The 22,947-nt window shown below is 46.4% G+C and overlaps 1 protein-coding gene across 3 annotated transcripts in view; it reads right to left on the reverse strand.

Moving 5' to 3' along the window:
• The window catches only part of MCC (MCC regulator of WNT signaling pathway), a 469,040-nt gene that overhangs the window by 30,511 nt on the left and 415,582 nt on the right, over nucleotides 1-22,947 (reverse strand). For all 3 annotated transcript variants that reach the window (XM_034960341.3, XM_063604592.1, XM_003826730.5), the window contains 4 exons: nucleotides 20,344-20,484; nucleotides 17,311-17,414; nucleotides 13,216-13,399; nucleotides 1,089-1,323 (listed from right to left, as the gene is read on the reverse strand). In XM_034960341.3, coding sequence (XP_034816232.2) covers nucleotides 1,089-1,323; nucleotides 13,216-13,399; nucleotides 17,311-17,414; nucleotides 20,344-20,484 — 664 coding nt within the window. The remainder of the gene's footprint in view (nucleotides 1-1,088; nucleotides 1,324-13,215; nucleotides 13,400-17,310; nucleotides 17,415-20,343; nucleotides 20,485-22,947) is intronic.

Below are 22,947 nucleotides of genomic sequence, written 5' to 3' on the forward strand. Positions count from 1 at the left end.
ATGGTGCGACCAGGGGGGTTGTTTTTCTCCCTGCTGCGGACAGTACTGATCCCAATAGGAGCCATTAACTCTGCACTGCCACAACCCGCTCTGGCTTGCTAGACTCCAGTTCCTGACCGGTCCTAAACTCAATCTCTGGCTCTCTTCCCCTCCCCGGAGGTCAGGTGGCTGAAAGTCCCAATCCTCCAACACACGCCTGGTCCTTCTGGTGACCAGCCCACATTCTGAAGCTGTCTAGGGCCCACCATAAGTCACCTCATCAGCATCACAAAGACACCCCTAGCTCAGCAAGAAACTCCAAGGGTTTCTCAAACTCTGTCCCAAAACCAAGGACAAATATCAGATATGGTCTTACTTATACCACAGCTGCCTTCTGAGAGCAGGTACCAGGTGAAGGGCTGGCGCCTGGCATTCCACACCAGAAACAGGCAAAGTGATGTCTTGTTGTAGGTATGGCGATTTAACTACTTCCCAGTAGGGGACACCAGCTTTCCAAGAAAGCTCCCTTCTGTAGAAATGCCAGCAGGTAGATATCTCCACTAGCAGCTGAAGGGCCCAGTGTTTCAGATCCACTGAAACACTGACCTCAACAGCACTGTACACCTTCACTGGAGGGCACTATGGTCTGAGCAGGCTCGACATTGCACCACAGGTACAGGGTGTCAGGAAACTAGGGCTCTCGGCCAAACTCTACAACTGGCCTCACCCTGTTCTCCCCCTGCCGGAGTTAACATCAGCATCAGCAACCCAAGACATATTTCCAAGCATTCCTGAGATTAGGGGTCAATTTAGATGGACAGAGGCTCCACCCTGCAGAGGTCTGACCTGGCTTCTCTTAGAGGATGAAGGGCTCCAAAGTTGGGCTGGGACACCCTGAGAAATCCCTTAGAATTCAACTCCCCTGTCCAGAAACACCCAGCCCAAGTGACCCCCAGACATAGTGAAACCAGCTCTGTCTACAAACAAGGCTCTAGCTCTTCTCTGGGCAGGAGGGGTTGATTCCTCCTTATCTGCTGGACCTGCTTTCAGAGGTTGTTTAGATTTCCTCCTGGTGGCAGCCTAGCGCACGGGACCCACCCACCACATACCTTCATGGCCATGAGCTCCTGCATAAGCACTGCGTTTTCCAGATCCAGCCTCTGGCTGTCTCCCCGGGGCTTGACGTCATAGCTGAGAGGATCGATGTGGATGCTTTCCAGCTCCAGCATGGTCAGCTTGACCGCAGCCCTGTCATTCTTGAGCTGCTGGATATAATCCTTCAGCCTCTGCTCGTCTTCTTTAGTGAACTCGGTGTCGCAACTACTGGCTGTGGAGCTGGTTGTGCTGAGAAAGAAGAAAAACAAAGACCCACCACCCTGTGTTATTCCAAGTCATGGCAAATAGATCTTTCCTCCTCACTCTTCTCCACATTCCCTCTCCCCAGTGTTATTTAGATGGTAATCCAAAAATCAGTTTTCTTCACAGCATAGGAAAATGATACCACCTTTTAGGAAATAATTAAGTATGAAGAATAACAAATGCTTACACTCCTTGACGCAACACTGTGGACTCTAGAAATGAATTTCTAAGGAAATAATTCCACAGAAGCAAAAAGATACACATACAAAGGAACATAATCTAAAATACAGTTTAGTGATTTATCACACCTATCAAAAGGAGGGAAATCATGTGGACATTACAGTGATAATTGTAATATGTGAAATTATAGTGATATCGACAATGGTGGTGATATTTTGAGGACATAGGTTAAAAGATATTATATATGTAATAAAAAAGATACTCTTGTGGTCAGAACTTAAAAAAGGTATATTTAAGGCAACAAAAGTTGAAGCACAAAACTCCTATGGCATGATCCACAGATGCGTGTCACACCCTCACACGTGTGCGCAGGTGTCCCAGGCTGTGGCAGCCGTCCCTGCGGAGCAGCACCGAAGGGGGCTGTTTTGCTGTGTTTACTTCTGTTGTTTGCAACATGTACCATGAAAAACACAGGGGTGCACAACACAGCAATAACCACTTTGGGAGTGGGGTACCCCCTGGCCTTCACAGGATAGTCTGATAGCCTTCACAGGATAGTGTTCACTATAGGGACTCGGGCTGGCCCAAGGGCCCTTGGCAGCCCAAGGTGAATGGTGACCGGGCAGGGAGCCCCCAGCTGAACCCCAGGCCTGTGGCAGCCCGGGAAGGTTTCTAGGGGACCAAACCACCATGAAAGGGGGAGCACCACTGGAAAACGGAGGCCACGGCTTTCAAGTGGGCTCTGGCCTTTTCCAGCAGTGGGCAGGCTGCTCCCCGTGCCTCCGAATAAGGCCCACTCCACTCGGTTGAGGACTCTGAGGCCAGTGTGCACCGACAGCAGTTTCTCTGCACTTGCACTGGGCCTCCCTAGGGGTGACTCGCCCCTCATGGAACTGGTCTGAAGATGGCAGAGGAAAAAGCAGAGGCCTACTGACCTTGCATCAAAACAGGCCAGGCTGTGTTGTCATGTCTGTTGCTACAGATTTGGAAAGTGAAGCTCAGAGACATCAAGTGGTCAGCCGAGTCATGCGACTGCAAAGAGGTGCAACTAGACTTGGGCCGCAGCCTCGTCCCACAGCCCTGTCCTTGTCCCCAGAATCCTGTAGCTAGAAGCTATACCAGGGGCCACGAGTGATCGCCACAGGCCGCCAGATGCCACAAACCCAGGCCTGCCCTCCTCATCTCACACTGCAAAAGGGTAAGAGCCAGGACCCCAGCTCAGTTGCTGTAGTCCCCACAGCCTAGACATGAGTGAGGGCAGGCCCACTCTTGTACATGACACATTGCTACGAAGACAAGGCTTCCGGGGAGAGAAAAGCTGAAGAGAGATGGTGGCTGGAGCTTTGTTGTTCACAGGAGGAAGAGGCTACCCTAGGGCTTGGGGTGGTCTTCAAGTCAGAGAACCCCTTCTAGAATGGGAAACTCCTGAGCACCAGAAACCCTTTGGGGCTGCATCTCACTCCCTCTGTACCATCAGGACGGGTGGGGAGTCCCTTGGAGATAAGGTGAGCAAGATCAGCCTGACCATTAAACACCATCTCTTCAGAGGCTATGCCCAGTAAGTTCCCATGTCAGCTGGGCTGGGCTATGTGCGCAGTTGCTTGGTCAACCACCAGATTAGGCATTGCTGCGAAGGTGTTTGTTACATGTGATTACCATTAAAATCAAAAGACTACAGGGAGACTGTTTCCATACAGTGAGTGAACCTCATCTAATCAGAGAGGCCTTAAGGGGAAAGACAGGTCCCCCAAAAGGGAAAAAATTCTTCCTCCAGATAGCTTTCAGACTCAGGATTGCAACATCAACTCTTCCCTGGGTCTCCAGCCTGACCTGCAGACTTCAGATTTGCCAGCTCCATTATCAAATGGGCCAATTCCTTAAAATAAATCACTGTTTGCGATTTACTAGAATCTATATCAAGAGATTGATCTTGATCTTTCTATCTAGGTATAGATGTCTCCATGTAGACCCACCTCCTATTGGTTCTGATTCTCTGCACTGCCCTAACAGCAAAGTGCTACCTTTACGTGTGACCCAAGCGTCTTACGTACTTTGAATATTCCCTGTCTTCTCATCTCTAAAATGAAGGTAATCATAGTACATGCTTCATAAAGTCAGGGTAACGAATAAATGAGGTAAAATTAGAAGTGTTTGTAATAGCAAAGACATGGAATCAACCTAAATGCCCATCAGTGGTAGACTAGATAGAGAAAATGTGGCACATATATACCACGAATACTATGTAGCCATAAAAAAAGAATGAGGTCATGTCATTTGCAGAAACATGGATGAAGCGGGAGGCCATTATCCTTAGCAAACTAATGTGGGAACAGAAAACCAAATACCACATGTTCTTACTTATAAGTTGGAGCTAAATGATGAGAACACATGAACACAAAGAGGGGAATAACAAACAATGGGCCTACTTGAGGGTACAGAATAGGAGAAGGGAGAGGATCGGAAAAAATGACTAATGCATACTAGGCTTAATACCTGGGTGACAAAATAATTTATACAACAAACCTCCATGACATGAGTTTACCTATGTAACAACCCTCCACATGTACCCCTGAACTTAAACTAAAAGTAAAAAAAAAATAGAAATCTTTACAACAGTGCCCAGCACATAGTAAGCACTCAATAAATGCAGAAGTTATCATTCATTTATTCAAGAAATATTGGAGTGCCTACTATGGGGTCCTGGAAAAATCCCTGCCCTCACGGAACTCATATTCTAATAGAGGAGGCCAGGAAGTGAAATACACAGTCCATGAGATGGTGAAAAATGAAGCAGGGAAGAGGCGTGGGGAATGCAGAGTGGGCATGAGGTTATTATTTGTGATTGAGCTGCAGGGAAGACCTGTGTGATCCAGTGACATTATGGTGGACCTAAGGGAGGCGAGAGAGGGAGCTACGTGGATGTTTGCAGGACACAGTAAATGCAATCTAGGCAGGGAGTGCGGCCAGCAGAACGAGATGGTGACTGAAGCAGTCAGGCAGGGGAGAGAAAGGAGGAGAAGTGGTCAGAGAGGGAGTGCGTGGGAGGGGCTGGGTGCCAGGTCATGCAGCATTTTATAAGGGCTGTGTCTTTTTCTCTAGGATTAGGATGGAGGCCATTGGGGGTTTTAACAGGGAGGGATGTGGTCTGCTTTATTGTTATAACAGGATCCATCTGGCCTCTAGGATGAGTAGAGATGCAGGGAGGCCAGGGCAGAGGCAGGGGTGCACCTTGGGAGCTACAGCAACAATTCCAGGGAGAGATGGTAGCGGCTTGGAGCAAGGTGGGAGCAGGGAAGGCAGGGAGAAAGATAAAAATGACTACTGATCATCAGCATTATGTTTTCTCAAGCTGTATTTTAAAAAGGATGAGAGGGGAGAAGCAGCAACATCCTGCAGCTGGAACACCACGGGCTATTCCACAGTGAAATGAGGCAGCTCAAGGGAACTGCAAAGAGAGCAAAGCGCGCCCACAGCAGAGGGCACTGAGGAGCCCGCCTGTGCATCAGAGGACGCATCCAAAGGACCCTCAGCATCTCAGCGAAGGCCTGTCTGCCTGCAACCTGCTCAGCGGCAGGCATGCCTCATACAAAACCCCCAAGTAGAGCTCGGGAGCTCACCTTCACAGATCATCAACACTGATGTGGAGGGACAGACATCTAATGTTCCACAGGCGAACGCGCGACAAAATTAGAGCAAACTCAAGTACTGGCACTGTTTGCAAAGCATTCTACAGACAGGGCTGAGGTTGGAGATGTGCTCATAGCCTCGGCATGTTTAGACAGCGTGGCGCTGGCAGACAGCAGCACTTCTCTTCCAGTTACTTGGGAGGTTTCAGGAATGAAATCCTTCCTTGTAAAGCTGGGACACAGGGTGTGGGGTTTACTTACACCTCTAGTCTTTCCTTTCATTAAAAATTATTTTGAAAACTTTCAAACCTATAGAAAAACAAAGAATAACCAACAGCTGTGCGTCTACCACCCACAAGACACTGAGGTATATTTTCTTCAGACTACTTTTTGGGAAATATAAATTTAAACTTGAAACACTTTTTGTTGACTTTCATTTAAAATAAAAATCACAAAATTCAAAGAGTGGTAAAAGCTAGCATTCTCTAATTACCCTGCAGGAACTGAAGTGATACTATTTTGGCAGATTTTCCATTTAGCAGGACTGGTCCACCCCAGCAGTTTTCCAAGAGGGGTCCCGGGCTGGCCGTATCAGCAGCACCTGGGGACTTGTTAGAAATGCACATTCCGGGGCCTGCTGTCAAGACCTCCACAGTCAGGAACTCTGGAGGTGGAGCCCAGCAATCAGTGTTTTAATATACCCTCTAGGTGACTCTGATGCACGCTTAGGTGTGAGAAGCACTGGTCTCCCCCTCAGGCTAAGTGCGCATTTGCTCAGTAGCCTGTGAGGTGACTGGATGCTCCCAGGTTTTCTAGGTAGAGGCCACAATGCTCCTGGCTGCCCTGGTGGGTGTCAGGGTCTATGAGCAGGTCTCTGATGTCAGTCAAACCTGGATAAATGTTCCTCCTCTGCCACTTCCTTGCTTTATGGCCCAGAGTAAATTACCCAATGTTTCTGGGCTGCAGGAAATAGGAATACTAAGGGTTCCTGCCTCACTAAGTTGTGGAAAGGATACGGCAGGCCCTGAAGCAGGCAGCTGGTGCTGCCACACAGCACCTGTCCTGTGGGAGGAAGAGAGACAGGTGGCCACTTTCCTGATGGCTTTGCCAACAGCCCCACAACACCTAACACCAGACTCAGAGATCCCCTGAGCTACTGGCCACCAGCAGGTCATCCAGAATCCCTCCATCCCAGGGAGAACAAAAGCCGCCAGTGGTTGAATGGACTTGAGAAATCACCTAGCCCTAACACGAACGCAGGCAGGCAGAGACTGACAGGCGCTGCCACCCTTAGGGCCCGGAGCCTCATCCATGGCAGGCAGGGAAGGCTTTTGTTTCACCCACTTTGCTATGAGTATAGTTTTCAAAGAGGAAGGAAATAAGAAAAAAAAAATAACAAAAGATCTCAGTCCACAGATCTTACCCTGTTGGAAGCACAGAGCTTTAAAATGCTTTTAGTGGAGAAAGTTTAATTTCAAGATAAACCTCACAGCCCCTCCGGCTTCCCTTCTCCTGCTTCCAGGACAGCAGCGGGGAACAGATCAGGCAAGGTTAATTACAATTCTGCTTTGAGCTCTTAACGTTTCACTGCGGAATATGATTATGACAATGGTAGGGGAGGGGAAGCCACTGGCCTTTTCTCTGGCCTCACAGACAAAGGCGCTGGCGGTCTCCCAAGGGCCTGCTGCTGGCTGCTGGGCAAGGGTTAAGTCATCCATTAATTCTCCCAGCTTGGAATGCTGGATGATCTCAGTTGTCAAGGGGGAATCAATCACTTTCTGTGGCTGCATTATTCCTCCTCTCCAGAACAGGAGCCTGTCTGTGTTCTCTGAGAGCGACTGTGGGGGAAGGCTAATGACAAAAACCCTCGCCACACATGTGTGTCTTGCTCTGGCTTCTTGAGGAGCTAGTCTAGGATGTGTGGGTTTCTCCTTTCCGTGATGCTCTGCTGGAGCACCCGTCACGCTGGCTTTCCTCTGCATCTGTTCATTGCCAGCAGCTCTTCCAGCACAAAGCATACACAGCAGGCCTGTAGCCTGGTGGGAATGCGGGGCTGGCTGGTTCGGGACGGTTCGGGCCGACCCACTCTCCACCTACCCTGTCCACTACAGGACAAGCTGTTCAAACCAGCTATCGACGTCAAATATCCTCTCTTCTATCCCTCTCCACCATGCCTCACCTCTGTCCTCAAGACAGCTCCCCAGCCTGCTCATTAGAAGAAAAATTCATTTTTCATAGCCTCCTCAGCTTGCCTTGGTGGAAGGCTAGAAGGACATTTCATTTCTTTTGCCTTGAAAATCCGTGATGGCATTTTCCTGAAGTTTTCATCAACATCTTACCTGGCCCCAGCTGAGATCTGATTTCCATCAAGGAGCAGCTCTTTTTGTTTGTTTGTTTTTGTTTTTTTTTTGAGACAGAGTCTCACTCTGTTGCCCACGCTGGAATGCAATAGCATGATTTGGCTCACCACAGCCTCCGTCTCCTGGGTTCAAGCAATTCTCCTGCCTCAGCCTCCTGAGTAGCTGGGACTACAGGCATGTACCACCATGCCTGGCTAAATTTTGTAATTTTAATAGTGACAGGATTTCACTATGTTGTCCAGGGTGGTCTCAAACCCTGACCTCATGATCTGCCTGCCTCAGCCTCCCAAAGTGCTGGGATTACAGGTGTGAGTCACTGCACCCGGCCCAGCAGCTCATTTTTAGAAGGAAAGTACCCTGGGGGTGGACATCTGTTTTGCTGAGCATTTGAAATTTATCTGAATGAGCGGGGTCAGTCCAGGTGACATTTGGCATTTAAGTCATTCCTAAGTGGCCCCATTACTTTAAGCAGAAGCTCGAGCCTTGGCAGCTTGCCTGTATCTTTTACTGTTGTGCTGTGGGTATACCCCCATCCCTTCTTTTTTGGGTTTGTAGCAAAGGACTACAAACACTAAACAAACTCTAAACCTCTTAGGTTTATATGCTCTTGAATGGTTATCACAATTCTCCAGGAGGAGAAACTGAGATTAAATGAGGGTAGATTACATAAAAAATAGTCCTATGACTGTCTAGCAAAATATGGGCATGGGAAAATCTGCTGTCAGTAACTAAAGTCCTCAAAAACTGCTTGAGTCCACAAAGCTCCTAAAAATTTAGCTGATAGTGGAAGTCAAAATAAGAGACAGAAATATTTAGAAGAGAAATTATATATTCAGCAATTTTTAAAGGTGCCATCATAATGGTGTTGCATCTCTAAAACAAATATAAATCCACTCCTGATGTGGTTACTCATAACACATCAAGATAGACACTACCCAGGCCTGACAACTATATTGCTGGTAACAATTTCCCAGGTGTTAGAAAAATTAAGCATTACAAATGACTTTAAATGTCACTAAAAATAAAGAGGTACAAGTTGAAATATTAACTTTTTTTTTTTTGCTTACGTACAGATTGGCCAAATTGAAAAAAGATGTACTACCCAGTATTACCAAGGATTTGGAGGAAGAGCCTGGCTGGAGCACCCATGGCTGTAGGAGAATAACTGGATTATGTGTGGAGGGCTGGTCTCACAGAAACGGCACAAGAGGAATAGCCATTAAGGAAAGGACAGTGGCTGCAGCAATGTTATAATAGTGGAAAACTGGATACAAATGTCCCAGGGAAAAGTGTTCAAATACACAACAGTACTGTCATCCAATGGAAAACTATCCAACTCCTGGAAAGAATGACACATATAGAAAGATGTGTAAGAGCATAACACTAAGGGGAAAATGCATGTTTCAGGAGTCCACATCACAGGATCCTCATTAGGTTAAAAATGAGATGCAGTCGGCCAGGCATGGTGGCTCACAGCTGTAATCCCAGCACTCTGGGAGGCCGAGGTGGGCCGATCACAAGGTCAGGAGATTGAGACCATCCTGGCCAAGATGGTGAAACCCCGTCTCTACAAAAAATACAAAAATTAGCTGGGTGTGGTGGCGGGCACCTGTAGTCCCAGCTACTCCAGAGACTGAGGCAAGAGAATTGCTTGAACCTGGGAGACGGAGGTTGCAGTGAGCTGAGATCACACCATTGTACTCCAGCCTGGGCAACAGAGTGAGGCTACGTCTCAAAAAAAAGAGAAGAAAAAGAGATGTACTCATGTTTTTAAAGATGTCATGTTTTGGTGCACCAAGTACCTGCCTTCCAGGCTCTTCTGCTGAGACTTATCCCTTTTCTTCTCCATCCCCAAGCTCCTGTGGAAACTGCCTTGGCCTCGTGCTTCCACGGCCACAGAGGATCAGGATAGCCATCACAGCCCAGCTGGGCAAGATGTCCCTTTCCAGGATTTTCTTACTTGACACCAGGGAAACCAGCCAGCTTTGTGTACAAATGCAGGTGGTAAGCTGGTTGTCTGTCACCTGGGGAAGGCTGCCCCCGAGAACAGGAAAGAGAACAAAGGCTGCATGCAAGGGCCACACAGACCAGACCTGGAGCCTGGTTCTGCTGCTGCTTTGTCTTAGGCAGCCCTCTGCTCGGGTAGGCAGCTCGTGGGTGCGAGATCTGATATCCTTCCAATAAGACCCCCTTCCATTTAAGCTATTTGAGCATGTTTCTGTTCTTTGCAACCATGCATCCTAATAAAAAATGCAGTTAAATCTGTGGGAATATACCCCAAACGGTTCCCAATGTCCTTTCCAGTGAGAGTCCTAGAATGGAGAACTTAACCATCCTATGCATTTTGCAATGCTGGCATTTTAATTGCTTAGTTTTACAACAAACATACAGTTCTTTTGAAATCAAGAAGTTAGATCTCACTAGAAAAAAACCATAAAAAGCATTCCATGTCTATACCTTGTTCTCATAGAACCTAAAAGGTAAGTGATGAGGACATTTGAGCAGGAGGACTGATCATAATGCTGTCATGTCAAGGATGTGTCGGGGCTGGTCTCTAGAGCTCACTAACACCAGTAAGCGTTTGTCCCAAGGACTTTGGATAGACTCTCCTGACACACAGATGGAAAAGCACCTCTCCTCAGTAAAGATGACTGTTTCAGCCAGATCTAGTCTGACTCTCATTCCCTGAAGCTTACTGATGCCTGTTCTAACTAGGTGGCTGTTTCAAAAAATTCACCCTTTCAGTGGACATGATTTCACTCTCCTCAACCATTTTTTCTGCCCCAATGAAACTTTATCTTAATCCAGACTAGTTCAAAGAGTGAGAGCTAGGCATCTCTTGAGCTCTGCTGCTGTCCAGTCCAACTTGGGGATTACACCCCAGAGTGAGTGGCCACACAGGCAGCACCCTGGCTACCTGGAGGTACCTAGAGGCTCACGGCAAGGCCGCAACCACCATTCTCACAGCTCTCCAGGGTCACCATCTGTTGCTGAGACAAGGGACTCAATTTCAGTCTCTGAGAGTACAGACTTGCTGTGGCTGATCCTGTCTTGGCCACAGTTCCTTTGTGGATTGAGATCGATGACTACGCTGCACAGAAGGAGCTGAACTGTGAGACCTGCCACAGAGGGTGGGCTTGACCAAGGATTCCTATTTCCACTTCCTAACATTTTAGTCCTTGTGCCTCTTTGTCATGATATGTTGATAAAGCCATCCAGGCAATCAACCTAGTCACTCTGTCCATAAGACTATTATACTTTCTGATGAGGCCATGGCTATATTTTTCAAAAATGAAGTGGCACCGACCCTGGGCACCTGCCAACAGTCAACTGAGGGTTGGCTATCACTTTTATTCTCCTTGCTGGTTAACTACCCCTCTGCTGCTCCTCTCTAAAACCATTAACCCTCCTGTCGTTAGGAGCTGCCTATGGGCTGCCAGAAATGCCGCTGGAGGCACAATACTCAGCGTTTCTTTCCTGAACCCTTGAGGGGCAGTTGATGGACACTCTGATTAGACCTCTTGAAGCTGGGTGGTTACAGTGGGGGGAAAGGGGATTTGCTGGGCCACATAAAGCTCCAACTCAGAAAGATCCTTTTCTTTATTTTCATAAACTTGACAAGGGGGAATGTCTGAGCCAGAATGGCAAGATTTACAAACAAAATTACTATAATTATCATAATTATGAAAGGGGTCTGGTGGTTTGGGACTTTATTCTAAACCCACGTTTAACATAAAGCAGTCTAATTGCATCAGGTTCTAAGAATGTGGAGTGACAAATGAATGCCTCGTGTGTGGTTCTTCTATACTCGGAGCTGCTCTGATTTGGGCGGGAGGGTAAAAGTGATTTTTTAAGGAGAATTGGGTGACATTGGAGCTAAAGACCTCTGTACTTTGATGGGAAGATCCATTTGAGACTGAAATTAATTTAAGAACCATTCTTTGGTGAGGTTATCCTTGGAAACAATGACTCTGTGTTTTGAATTTATCTCAATCTGCAGAAAAACAGGATCCCAAATTAAATTTCTCTAAGAAAACAGTCTCAAAATCAAGGCTAACCTGTAAGTTCAAGTACTTCTAACAAATATTCAAAAGCTAAATAGATGGTGATAAAATTGTTCTCCCTCCTGACTGGTTCTAAATTTGTCTCTGATTGAGAATAAAACCACAACATTCTTTTTGGGGGTAGGGAGGTTTGAGCAAATGATCTGTAGCACAAACCTCATAAGCTACTGAAACAGCACACATTTCCTGTCAAGCAAACTCTTATGTTCACTAATAAAACAACACAGCATCACTGACAACATGAGAACTACATTTCTATACTAAATAAACACACAAATTATAGATTATACACATCTGGAAGAGTCATTAAGAAGAGCATCTGCTTTCTGTGTTTACACAGTAGAATATAGTTTTATGAAAAAAATTATAATCTGTGCTTCACTGAATGAGACAATTGTTGTTAAAGTAAAGAAGAATCAAGTCCCTTTTGTTTGTGGGCACCTGGCTGAGTGCATTACTGGCCATGTTCCCTCTCCTGGGACACCTGGGCCAGTACAGGTAAATGGAAGCACTAAGGTAGATGGCGGGTCCCACCAGGGGAGAAAGAGAGAGGGGAACATTAAGTTGCTTTCCAGCACCAAGAAAGCATCAGTATTTCTCCTCTGGCTCTCAACAGTCAATCTATCTTTATGCAGTTCTGGTCACTTAGTCTGCAAGTAGACACTGTTTTGTTATGTCATGAGATCCAATGTGGGAAGAACAATATGCTCGGTGCTAAGATCCCGGGTTCCCATCCAGGTTTCCCTCTTATCACCAGGCAGGTCACTGACATTATCTCTGAGCCAAGGTTTCCTAACCTGTGAAAATGGAGTAAGTTACCCTTCCAAGTCTTTCACGATTTGGCAATTATGTAAGAATCTCTAACAAAGTGTCTTCTAAACTGAGGACTGGTAAATAAAGGGAAGGCATTCATGTTTTTAGGGCTTTGGTGGCAAGAAATGAGAAGGTAAGTAGAAAGGGTTTCATTCTGACTCTCCACTCCCATCCAAAGAATGAAATGACTTCAGCAAATTATGCTCTGCAAGGTCTTCGCCGCTCTCTTCCTAGCTTCCTTTTTCAAGCACCCACTTTAATTTCCTAGATTCACAGACAGTGAACTTGACCTCAGGTTCATGACTGAGTGCCTGTAAGCACGTGCTGTGAATGTGGCATCATTCCATGAGGCAAAAGAGAAGAGAGGAGAGGCTCTTGCCTGAGAAGAGCTTATAGAGGATGGAGGCACAAGAAGACAGGAGAGTGATGTCTGGAACTAGGATGAGCTGGGCTGGGCCTTGGGACCAGAGGGACCATTTGGAGCAAACGGCTCTTGGCTACCCTAAGTGCTTCCTGGAAATGAAGACTTATAAAGAAATGGAGAACAGAACAATGCAGAGAAAATGGATCTGACAGAAAGGTAGGTTTGCATTCCATCTCTACCACTTTCCACAGCAAATCTCTCCAATCTCGACTGCAGTTTCCACATTGGCAAAGTGAGAGGGCCACTGATCTTCTGACTCCTTTTTGGATGGAGCAGGCTGCATGCCAGAAGCCATGTCTGCCTTTTCCCAAGCCACGCAGTCCCCAAGAGCTGGGTCACTGCACACCAAGTCCAGTGAACAGATGCCATGTGGACACACGCCCACCCCAGAGCAGAAGGCTAAGCATTACCTGGTGTGGCTGTTGGAGGAAAGGCTCTCCCAGGGCTGCACGCTGCAGCCGGCCACGGCAAAGGCTCCCCCACAGCTGCCGTCCAGCTTCATGAGCAGGGCCTTGGCAGCGTTCTCAGCTGTCTTCCGGCAGTCATGAGCTCGCTTGAGCATCTGAGTGATGTTTTCATCCCCCGACTGGTCTCCTATGTGGCAGAGAAGCCAACGGATTAATCAACATAGGCCTGGACAAGGCACGCCTGGGAGGGACTATGCATAATTAACTCTGTTACTTAGGGCAGAGGTGGCACTGTGGAAGGGAATTGGCAGTGCCCAGCCGAAGAGAAGATCTGTGTTCTGGGCCTGGCACTGTCACTTAGAAGCTACATGTGGGAAGGTATTTCTCTGCTCTTTCTCTGGGCTCCACTGGCCTCAGGGACAAGTGTAGGAGTTAACCAACGGGATCACCACATTTCTGTTTCCAGCTCTAACACGCTCTGATTTTTCTAATGATCCAGGCTCCTGGCTTCTCCTCCCATTCAGCCACAAGTCTACCATTTGGCCATTCCTCTGTGCATTGGCACTTCCCTGTGAATGAGGGAGGGAGAAACTAGGGCAAAACTGTGCCATCTTTCCACATGTCTACAGCTTTGGTTAGAGCCCTGTGTGGGGGCAAGAGAGACAAAACTAATGGTTCAGACGAGAGCTTTAGATTGGCTCTGTATTATAGGTACCGATGCCACCCCTGACCCTTCTCTTGGCTTGGTAATCGGCGTGAACTCAAATGCCTCCAGGAGCCAGGTAAGTGGGCTAGTGCAGAACATCAGGGTGTGGTGGGCACTCGCACAGACCAGGCAGTGAAGTCCCTGCCCAAAATGTTCACATTCCTATTGTGTTTAAAGACTGTGCTGGAAAAGACAGAACTATAGAGATATTGAAAAGATCATGGGTGGCTGAGCTGAGGTGGGAGGACTGCTTGAACTTAGGAGTTCAAATACAGCTTGGGTAACAGAGCAAGACCCTGTCTCCAAAACAACAACAAGAACAACAGCAACAGCAATGGTTGCCAGGGGATGGGGTTGGGGGAGGAATGAATAGGTGGAGCCAGAGAACTTTTGGGGCAGTGAAGCTACTCTGTATGATACTGTAACCGTGGACTCAAGTTGTTATACATTGGCCCAAACCCATAGAACGTACAGCACCAAGAATGAACTCTGATGTAAACTATGGGCTCTGGGTGATGATGTGTCACTGTAGGTTCATCACTTGTAACTAATATACTACCCTGGTGGGGGACGCTGAAAACGGGGGAGGCCGTGCATGTTGAGGTTGGAGGCATATGGGAAATCTCTGTGCCTTCCTCTCAGTTTTGCTGTGAACCTAAAACTGCTCTAAAAAAACAAAGCCTTAAAAAAATAAAACAAAAGAAAACAGAAACTGTGCTGGCTGAACAAATCACTGGTTTGCTACCTGTACAGCATAGATCCATGCTTTTCCAAATATTTTTAAATGAAATCTTACACCAAATCATACAAAATGCTATCCTAACATACAAAAAAGGTAAATGCGGAATTGCATGAAGTGGGCAGAAGTGGGAGACACACTCAGAGTCCCACCCTCCAACCCCACTGCCGAGGCCCAGAGAAACTCCTCCAGCTTCCCAGACCAGTTTGAAAACCACTAGCCTAAAGCACCTGTGAATGAAAGAATGAACAGAATGAATGCCTGTGACATCAACAAGAAACAAAGAAAAGACCCACAATCATAGAGACTGTGGATGCATGTCACAAATGAGTTCCTGCTTTGCTGTGCAACAGCTCTAAGGCATGATGGGTGGCATGATGGGACAGTATGATGGGCCAGCCACTCCTGTCAGTGGAATGCAAGGGCGAGGCTTAATGGGGAACTGCTAAAAATCAAGCCTGCCCTCAGTACTATGGAGAGTGGGCAGGAAATGGGGTGGACCCATTCTGCAGGCCAAAAATCCCTGGAACTCCCTCCTGTCATTTCTCTGACAAACTTCATGCCTCTCTTCTCTCCACAAATAAGACATTTTACATACATCTCACCAATGACTGCTATTTGGAATTAGGCATGACATTACTTACTGGCTCGTATTATAAATGTATACATGAACTTCCCAGTATTAGGTAAATACAAAGCATTTCATTATTGATTTTGAATATTTAAAAGGCAGATTTATTTAAGCTCTTTCAGCTCCTACACCAAATAACTGCACTGAGTAGGTACATGCCTAATGAAAGGTACCTTGTGAAGCCTGAACAGGTTAAGACACTCCTCTGATACCAACTGGAAATATGATTGACTTTTTCCTGTAATTTGTCATTTTTCTTAATACGTATATTAATTTTAAAAAATCCTGACAGCAGGCCAAGATCATTTTAGGATCTGTTTCATATGAGGAATAAAGTTTTATGGTTCAGTTAAAAGACCCTGAAAAATGAGGTTTCTAATGGAAATGCTGGCAGAGTTTCTACTTCTGGGCTGGGCTGGTAATACTATTTAAAAAAAACCAGAGGGAGGATCAGAGCATCACTCTCCATACAAATGAAGGTGCGCTCCTTTGTTGGATCACTTGGATATGAAGCAGGAAATTAACACCCAGGATACCTTCCTTCCTTCACTTTTGCTTCAGATTCCTGCGCAAGTCGAAACTGAAGGAGGAAACACATGTGAGTGTTCAGTGCAAAAGTGAGCCCCCAGACAAGGGGGGAGGAGCAGGGAAGAAGGACAGGAAGGTGCATTCAGAAGGTGCCTGGATGGTGACTTTCTTTGAAGGGTGTGTCCTGGATGGACAAGTCCTAATGGAAGCTCACAGCAGAAAGCCAGTCCATGACAGAGGCCTGGCTACCACACATGGGAATGCCTGGCCTGCCCACACCACCCATCTTTGGCTCTGGAGAGACCTGGTCACCTTGGCTTTCTGTTTACTTGCTATTGCCTCTCCGAAGGCTAAGGGGTTGTCCGGGGCTTAGTTCTGCATGGAGAGACGGCCACCTTTCTCCTTGGGTCTCTCTTTCCTCTTAGCACTGTTTCTACTGCAGTCCTCCCCACATCACTGCAGGCTCGGAGCCACAATCACTGGCCACGTTTTAGCAAATGCTGCCGCTTCCTAGAATGACATGCTTGTGTCTGTTCCAATTAGATACTCCTTCCACCTTACTCAAAATTGAGGGACAGAAGTGAGTAGGCAGTGCAGATCTCAAGGTACAGGTCAGGCCAACAGGGCACAGGATCCCCGGGCTGGGGGAAGGACAGGCACAGGAAAGCGAGGTGGGCGAGCATTCTGTGATGCTGACACGAGCAGGGGGTGAAACTACTTCTTCTTTGTTCGTAAGACACCTGGAGACCTGGCAGGGGAAACCCATGTTTCAAAACTACTCAAAAGCTGGGCGCAGTGGCTCACGCATGTAATCCCAGCACTTTGAGGCAGGTGGATCACCTGAGGTCAGGAGTTCGAGACCAGGCTGACCAACATGGTGAAACTGTCTCCACTAAAAATACAAAATTAGCCAGGCGTGGTGGCATGTGCCTGTAATCCCAGCTACTTGGGAGGCTGAGGCAGGAGGATGCTTGAACCTAGGATGTGGAGGTTGCAGTGAGCCAAGATTGCACCATTGCACTCCAGCCTGGGCAACAAGAGCAAAACTCCATCTCAAAACAAACAAACAAAAAAAACAACTACTACTCAAAGAGGTAAACTTGGAGAAGCTCAGCCAATGAAACGAGATGAAGTGAAGGCCATGTGGCAGCAGCATGTGCCTTGACAACAGGCATCAGAGAGACAGCTGCAGAAACGCTGGCCCCTTTCATCGCTGATGCGGCCTCAGCTCCATCTGGCCCCACTGTCAGCCCAGGAGAATGCAGCTCCTAAGAAGTCTTGTTTTAACTTGTCTGTTATTCTGTTTCCACTCCAGTTCTTGCTGCATTCAACATAAACAATTTACCCATTCAGTCATGAGGAAAAACGAAAAACACACTTGACAACCAAATTTTGTGTTGTCGGGAGATGATTCAATGCCAGTTGCTGAGACAGGGGCAGAAGCAAAGGAGGCAGGGAGACAAGAGGAGGAAGAGGGACTCTGGAGACACTTACCAGGGGAGGACCCCACGCCCGCCGCTCGGAACTGCCCCAGGATGAGGCTCTGCTCACTCTCTGCCAGCGCCAGGAGGAGTTCGTAGGCTTCGATGCACTGCTCGCTGAAACAAAGCACATGGGGCCTCAGCCCTTGCAAAGAACAGCGGACACCTTCAATGTGGCGCCGGTTTCTGTGCAGGAGGCAGCTCAGGTGCTGTCTCGGCCTCACTCTCCACACAGGCAAGGAAACCACCCATGAATATTCCCAGGACAGGGCCAGTGGCTTGCTCTTTCATTTGGCCTTTTTATTTTTAAACCTTTAACTTGGTTCTGGAAAAATACAAGAGAAACAATAAAGGTGGTAGAGGCAAATGTGTCGTCCCTTCAGTGACCACCTGAAAGGACCATGTGATTCCCTTGTGGTAGGCCACTCCAGGTAGTCCCGCTGAGCCGGCACCCTGGTGTCCACACCCTTGTGCTGTCCCCCATCCGCACTGTACCAGGGTTGGTCTATGTGACAGAAGTGACAGTAGGTCATTTCCAAAATTAGCTTACTAAAAAACCCTGACTTCCATCTTGGTCACTCTCTCTCACTTCACTATCTTGGACCATCCTCCCCGGAGCAGGCCAGCTGTCGTGTCTTCAAGATTCTCAGGTAGCCCTATGGAGAGGTCCACATGGTGAGTAATGACTAAGGCCTCCAGCCAACAGCCAAGTGAGTGAGCCTTCTTAGAGCAGATCCTCCAATCCCCCACTGAGGTCTCAGATGATACAGCCCTGGCTGACAGCTTGACCAGAATCTCACAAGAGACCCTGAACCAGAACCACCTAATAAGCCACCCCCAGGTTCCTGATCCTTGAAACTGTGATGCAGTAAGTGATTAGTCATACAATAGGTAGCTGATATAACATCCCACAAGGAGATGATTTTGACCTAGACCTGCACTATTCAATACAGTATCTACTAGCCACAAATAGCTACTTAAATAGAAAATATTCTGAGTTAAATAAAATGAAAAAGTCCATTCCTCCATTGCAGTAGCCATACTTCATATGTTCAATAGCCATACATGGCCAGTGGTTACCATATTGGGCAGTGCATGTAGAGAACAGTTCCACCATCACAGAAAAGTTCTATTAGATTCTCATAAAACTAAGTGCTTAAAATGTCTCATGAAACATTCTTAGGCCTTCACAAAAGCTCTGACAAGAGTTTGAGTTTGGATTTCTAGGAGGAGGAAACATAGTCACTCTTCTTTGTGCCCAACATTCATTGGGCAAACAAGGTAAAATATCAAACAACAGTCCCTTTCCTGTAGCCTGAGACCCAAGTGGCCCACGTCCACACAAGAGGAGGTGGAACATGTGTACAGCATCCTCAGGGTCCCAGATAATATGCCTGCAGTAGGAACATTTCCTCTTTAAGAAAGTAACTGTCTAGCTTCTTCAAGCTGAACAGGGGATATGTTGCTTCATTTAGTCAACAGACAATTTGCTTTGATTGCCTTTCTTTTTTTTTTTTTCTTTGAGACGGAGTCTCGCTCTGTCGCCCAGGCTGGAGTGCAGTGGCACGATCTCGGCTCACTGCAAGCTCCGCCTCCCAGGTTCACGCCATTATCCTGCCTCAGCCTCCCCACCTCAGCCTCCTGAGTAGCTGGGACTACAGGCGTCCACCACCATGCCTGGCTAATTTTTTTTTTTTGTATTTTTAGTAGCGACGGGGTTTCACTGTGTTAGCCAGGATGATCTTGATCTCCTGACCTCGTGATCCGCCCGCCTCGGCCTCCTAAAATGCTGGGATTCCAGGCGTGAGCCACCGCGCCCAGCGTCAATTGACTTTATTTTCATTGTCCTTTACTAAGAGTTAAGACAAAGGGCTGAAATGCTAGCCCTAGGTGATACCAGCTCCTTGTTTCAAAGGCAGTTCATATTCCAGAGATGTGAGGACATTTCCTTATCCATGAGGTTGTACTAATGTGGAGAAAGACCTTTCTGCTCAAAGGCAGATTGTGGGTGGACAGCAACCAGCTTCAAGGGTTATCACAGATGGATTATCTGCTTGCTTTGCTGTCTGTAAACCAGAATGATTGCTCTCTAGCTTTGGTCTCATTCATTTTGCTTTGATAATTTCCTGAATAAACAAGAATGTTTCTTAAACAATACCGAACTTCTTAGAGGATGCTAAGTGTACGATACAGTCAACTACTCTGAGGCCTTGGCAAATACGCTTAAGTGGTGACACTAATAAAAGAAACCTATGATGATAATAATAAGGCATAGTTTTGCAGCTTTAAACAAGCAGTAATTTAAAAACAGATAAATTTCAAAGTGATGAGGCAGAAAAAAAAAAGTGGCCCATTCAAATTACCACTTGCTCACCAATGAGTGAACTGTAGTTATTTAAATTGACTTGTTTTCATGACAAAAAATCAGCAGCATGCCTGAAAAGCCAGGAAAATATTCATATCCTTTGACCTACAATTCCTGCTTCGGGATTTTATCCAGAGGAAAATATTCAAAAGAATGAAGATCTTATCTGCATTAAATTATTCATCATAGAATTATTTTTAATATCAAAAGTCTAAATGTCTTTTAGAAAAGTGAATAAATTAACAATATAAAAACTTGATGGAGGGGTTACAGCCATTCAGAATAGGGACTATTAAAAGCAACATTTTAAGACTACGACAAAATGAAGAACTAGAATGCACTAGATTTATAACAACGTAAATTACATATGAACATGAATAAAAATCTGCAAGAACAAATGAATATGTAACATGCCAAAAAAATCGATATTTTGAGTGATAGTACCTAAATGAAATAATATTTAAGATGAATATGCTAGGAGAAATATACCTGTTTACTAACATCATATTCATTACTCTTAGCTATTTGCTGTCCAAACCGCCAGATATGCCTTGGTCCAAACTGCCAGATATGCCTTCTAAAAGCCTATTTCCTGCTTTTATTCTGAAGGTTACTCTGGATGCACTTCTACCCTGAAGTAGCTCCAAACATCCCAGTGTGTGCCTCGCGCTGTTTTCCTACCTGTACTGCAAGGCCAGCCTCAGCGCTGTGGCATTGGATTCGTATTTTCCCACCAGCATGCTCATCCTCTCGGCATTGCTTTTACATTCCTCCAGGGTTATGGTCAGGAGGTCATTTTGGGATTTGAGGTGCTCAATCCGGCTACAAAGGAACAAAAATCAGTTTCACACTAGGGTTACAGTTAATTTGCCAACATTTCAGTTGTCTCATTTATATTCAGGGCAGAAAAGCATGTGAGGATGTGGGCCTGTCAGATTAGTAGCTGACACAGTATTTTGTCAAAGAAGCAAGTCTACATAAAAGTATCACCAAACTCTGTGTGAACTACAAATAAAAAATAAGCCCCCTGGTTAAAAATAAGCCCCCCAGCCATTGCCACACTCACTCCATGTCTATCATGAGCAGGGCACAGTGCTAGGCTCTGGAGATATTCCAAGGAAAGGAGACAGTTGTGCAACCTCCAGGCCGCCGTCATGTGGAACGTCTGGTGGGCTTAGATAAGTCACCCTCCACATGCAGGGATGAAAAGCAGCATGACAGCAGTCATGGCTATTTGTTAAGCCTTTGCTTTAGTGATTCTTCTAGCAGCCCTTTGAATTAAGTGTCGTTACTCCCATTTCAGATGAGGAAATGGAGGTCCAGAAACATTAAGTATCTTGCCCTGGGATTTGAACCAGGAAGTGTGACCCCAAATCCCATCCTCATAATCACAAACTACAGAGAGAACCAAAGGAAGAATCAGTGAGTGAACAGGAAACTTCCCCTGGTGGCCTTTAAGTGGGAAATGGACCAGGAGCTATGGATTGTACCCAAAGCTGCTTTTGGGTTACATAGTCTAGCAGCTCTAACTAGTGGTAGGATAAGCATTGGGAACTTGAAGTTTTACAAGATTCAGAACTGTAGATTCAGGGCAAATGAGTCTGTGGCAAAGTTAGCAAACAAATGAATAATATGATCCTTCAGCTTCTCCGTTTTCCATCTCAGGGTACAGATGCTCTTGATGCCACAAGTCATTTTCCATGGACACATCTATTTGTAGTACTCTGACCACTAACTCTTAAAGAGAAAGCTTCACACAAACAAACTGGAAGTGACTTGAAATGTTAAGGGGTTTGGAAGCCATTAGCTTCAAGGAAAAATCTTAGACTCAAGCCTTAGAGCAGAATATGGAGACACTTGCCAACATGGGAGACATCTGGTGAGTGTAGAAGAACTAAGATCACTGCCAGGCTCTGGCCATTCCAAGGTCATTTCAAGGTAAGGTGCTACAAGAATGCTTTTCTGCCCCTGTTCACATTAACACTTCTTGAAAAGAGTCACCATTCTCTCACTTTTCAACTTGCTCCAGTCTACAGTCTGTCCCGGCTAATTAGATAAAGCCTTTACCCAACTCATAGACCTCCATGTAGCCAAGCCCATCTCAGGGCCCTTCTCAGGCAACACCCCACTGATCTGTTACTCTTTCCTTCTTAAAGAGCTCCCCTCACTTAAGCCATGGTGGGTCTCTGCTGGTTTTCTTCCTGCCCTAGCGGCTATTTCCTCTCAGTCTCCTTTGCTAGATGCTCATTCTCTATAAAATTAGTAAGGCTTGCCATTCTCTTGGGGCTGTCCCGGGGTCCCCTCTGCTATCAACACTCCCACCCTAGGGGTGATTTCTATCCAGTCCCATGACTTTATTAGGCAGGTATGCTCCGCTGGCTCACAACTTTCTCTAGCCCAGCGCTTTCTTCTGAGGGCCAGGCTCACATATCCAGCTGCCTTCCTGACATTTCCTTTTGCTGTCACATTGCCACCTCTAGTTTAACATTCCAAAGTGGGATTCTTGATTTCCCCTGAACCTCATCCTCCCTTATCTTCTCCATCTCAGTAAATGCCACCACCATCTACCCAACACTACATGCTAGACCAAGCTTGCCCAACCTGTGAGCTGCATGGGGCCCAACACAAATTTGTAAACTTTCTTAAAACATTACGAGATATTTTTGCAATTTTTTTTTTTTTCAGTTCATCAGCTGTCATTTGTGTTAGTGTATTTTATGTTTGGCCCGAGACATTCCTCTTCTTCCAGTGTGGCCCAGGAAGCCAAAAGATTGGACACCCCTGCACTAGACCCCTGAGGATCTTTTTTGAGACCATTCCTTTCTCTTATTCAAGTGCAACCCAACTGCAGTTTCCACCGCTTTCAGCACCACACATGGCGTGCGTGAGGCCCCTGGCCCCATCCTGCCAGAGCTGCCCTGGCATACCACAAAGATCGTGCTGCTTCCACTCTTATCCCATCCTTCCCATTCTCCACACCCAGGTAAGCTTCCATACTGTCAATCAGATCTTGTTCTTCCACATTCGAAAACCCTTTAATGACTTCTAATTACATTTCGAATAAAGAGTAAAATTTGTCCGTGGCATCAAAATCCACAGCGGAGCCAGCCCCTGCTCTGCCACCTCGTCTCATGTAGCTTCTTCCCCTTACTCCATTTCAGTTCCACTGGCCTTTGGACAATTCCTCTTTCAGGCCTCATGGTTGTTAAGTGGCCATAAGAATATCAGTTTGCCATATGGCTGCTTTTTTTTCTTTTTTTCTTTTAAATCCATCTCAATGTAAGC

Source organism: Pan paniscus, chromosome 4 (genome assembly GCF_029289425.2).
Source record: "Pan paniscus chromosome 4, NHGRI_mPanPan1-v2.0_pri, whole genome shotgun sequence".
Taxonomy (NCBI): domain Eukaryota; kingdom Metazoa; phylum Chordata; class Mammalia; order Primates; family Hominidae; genus Pan; species Pan paniscus.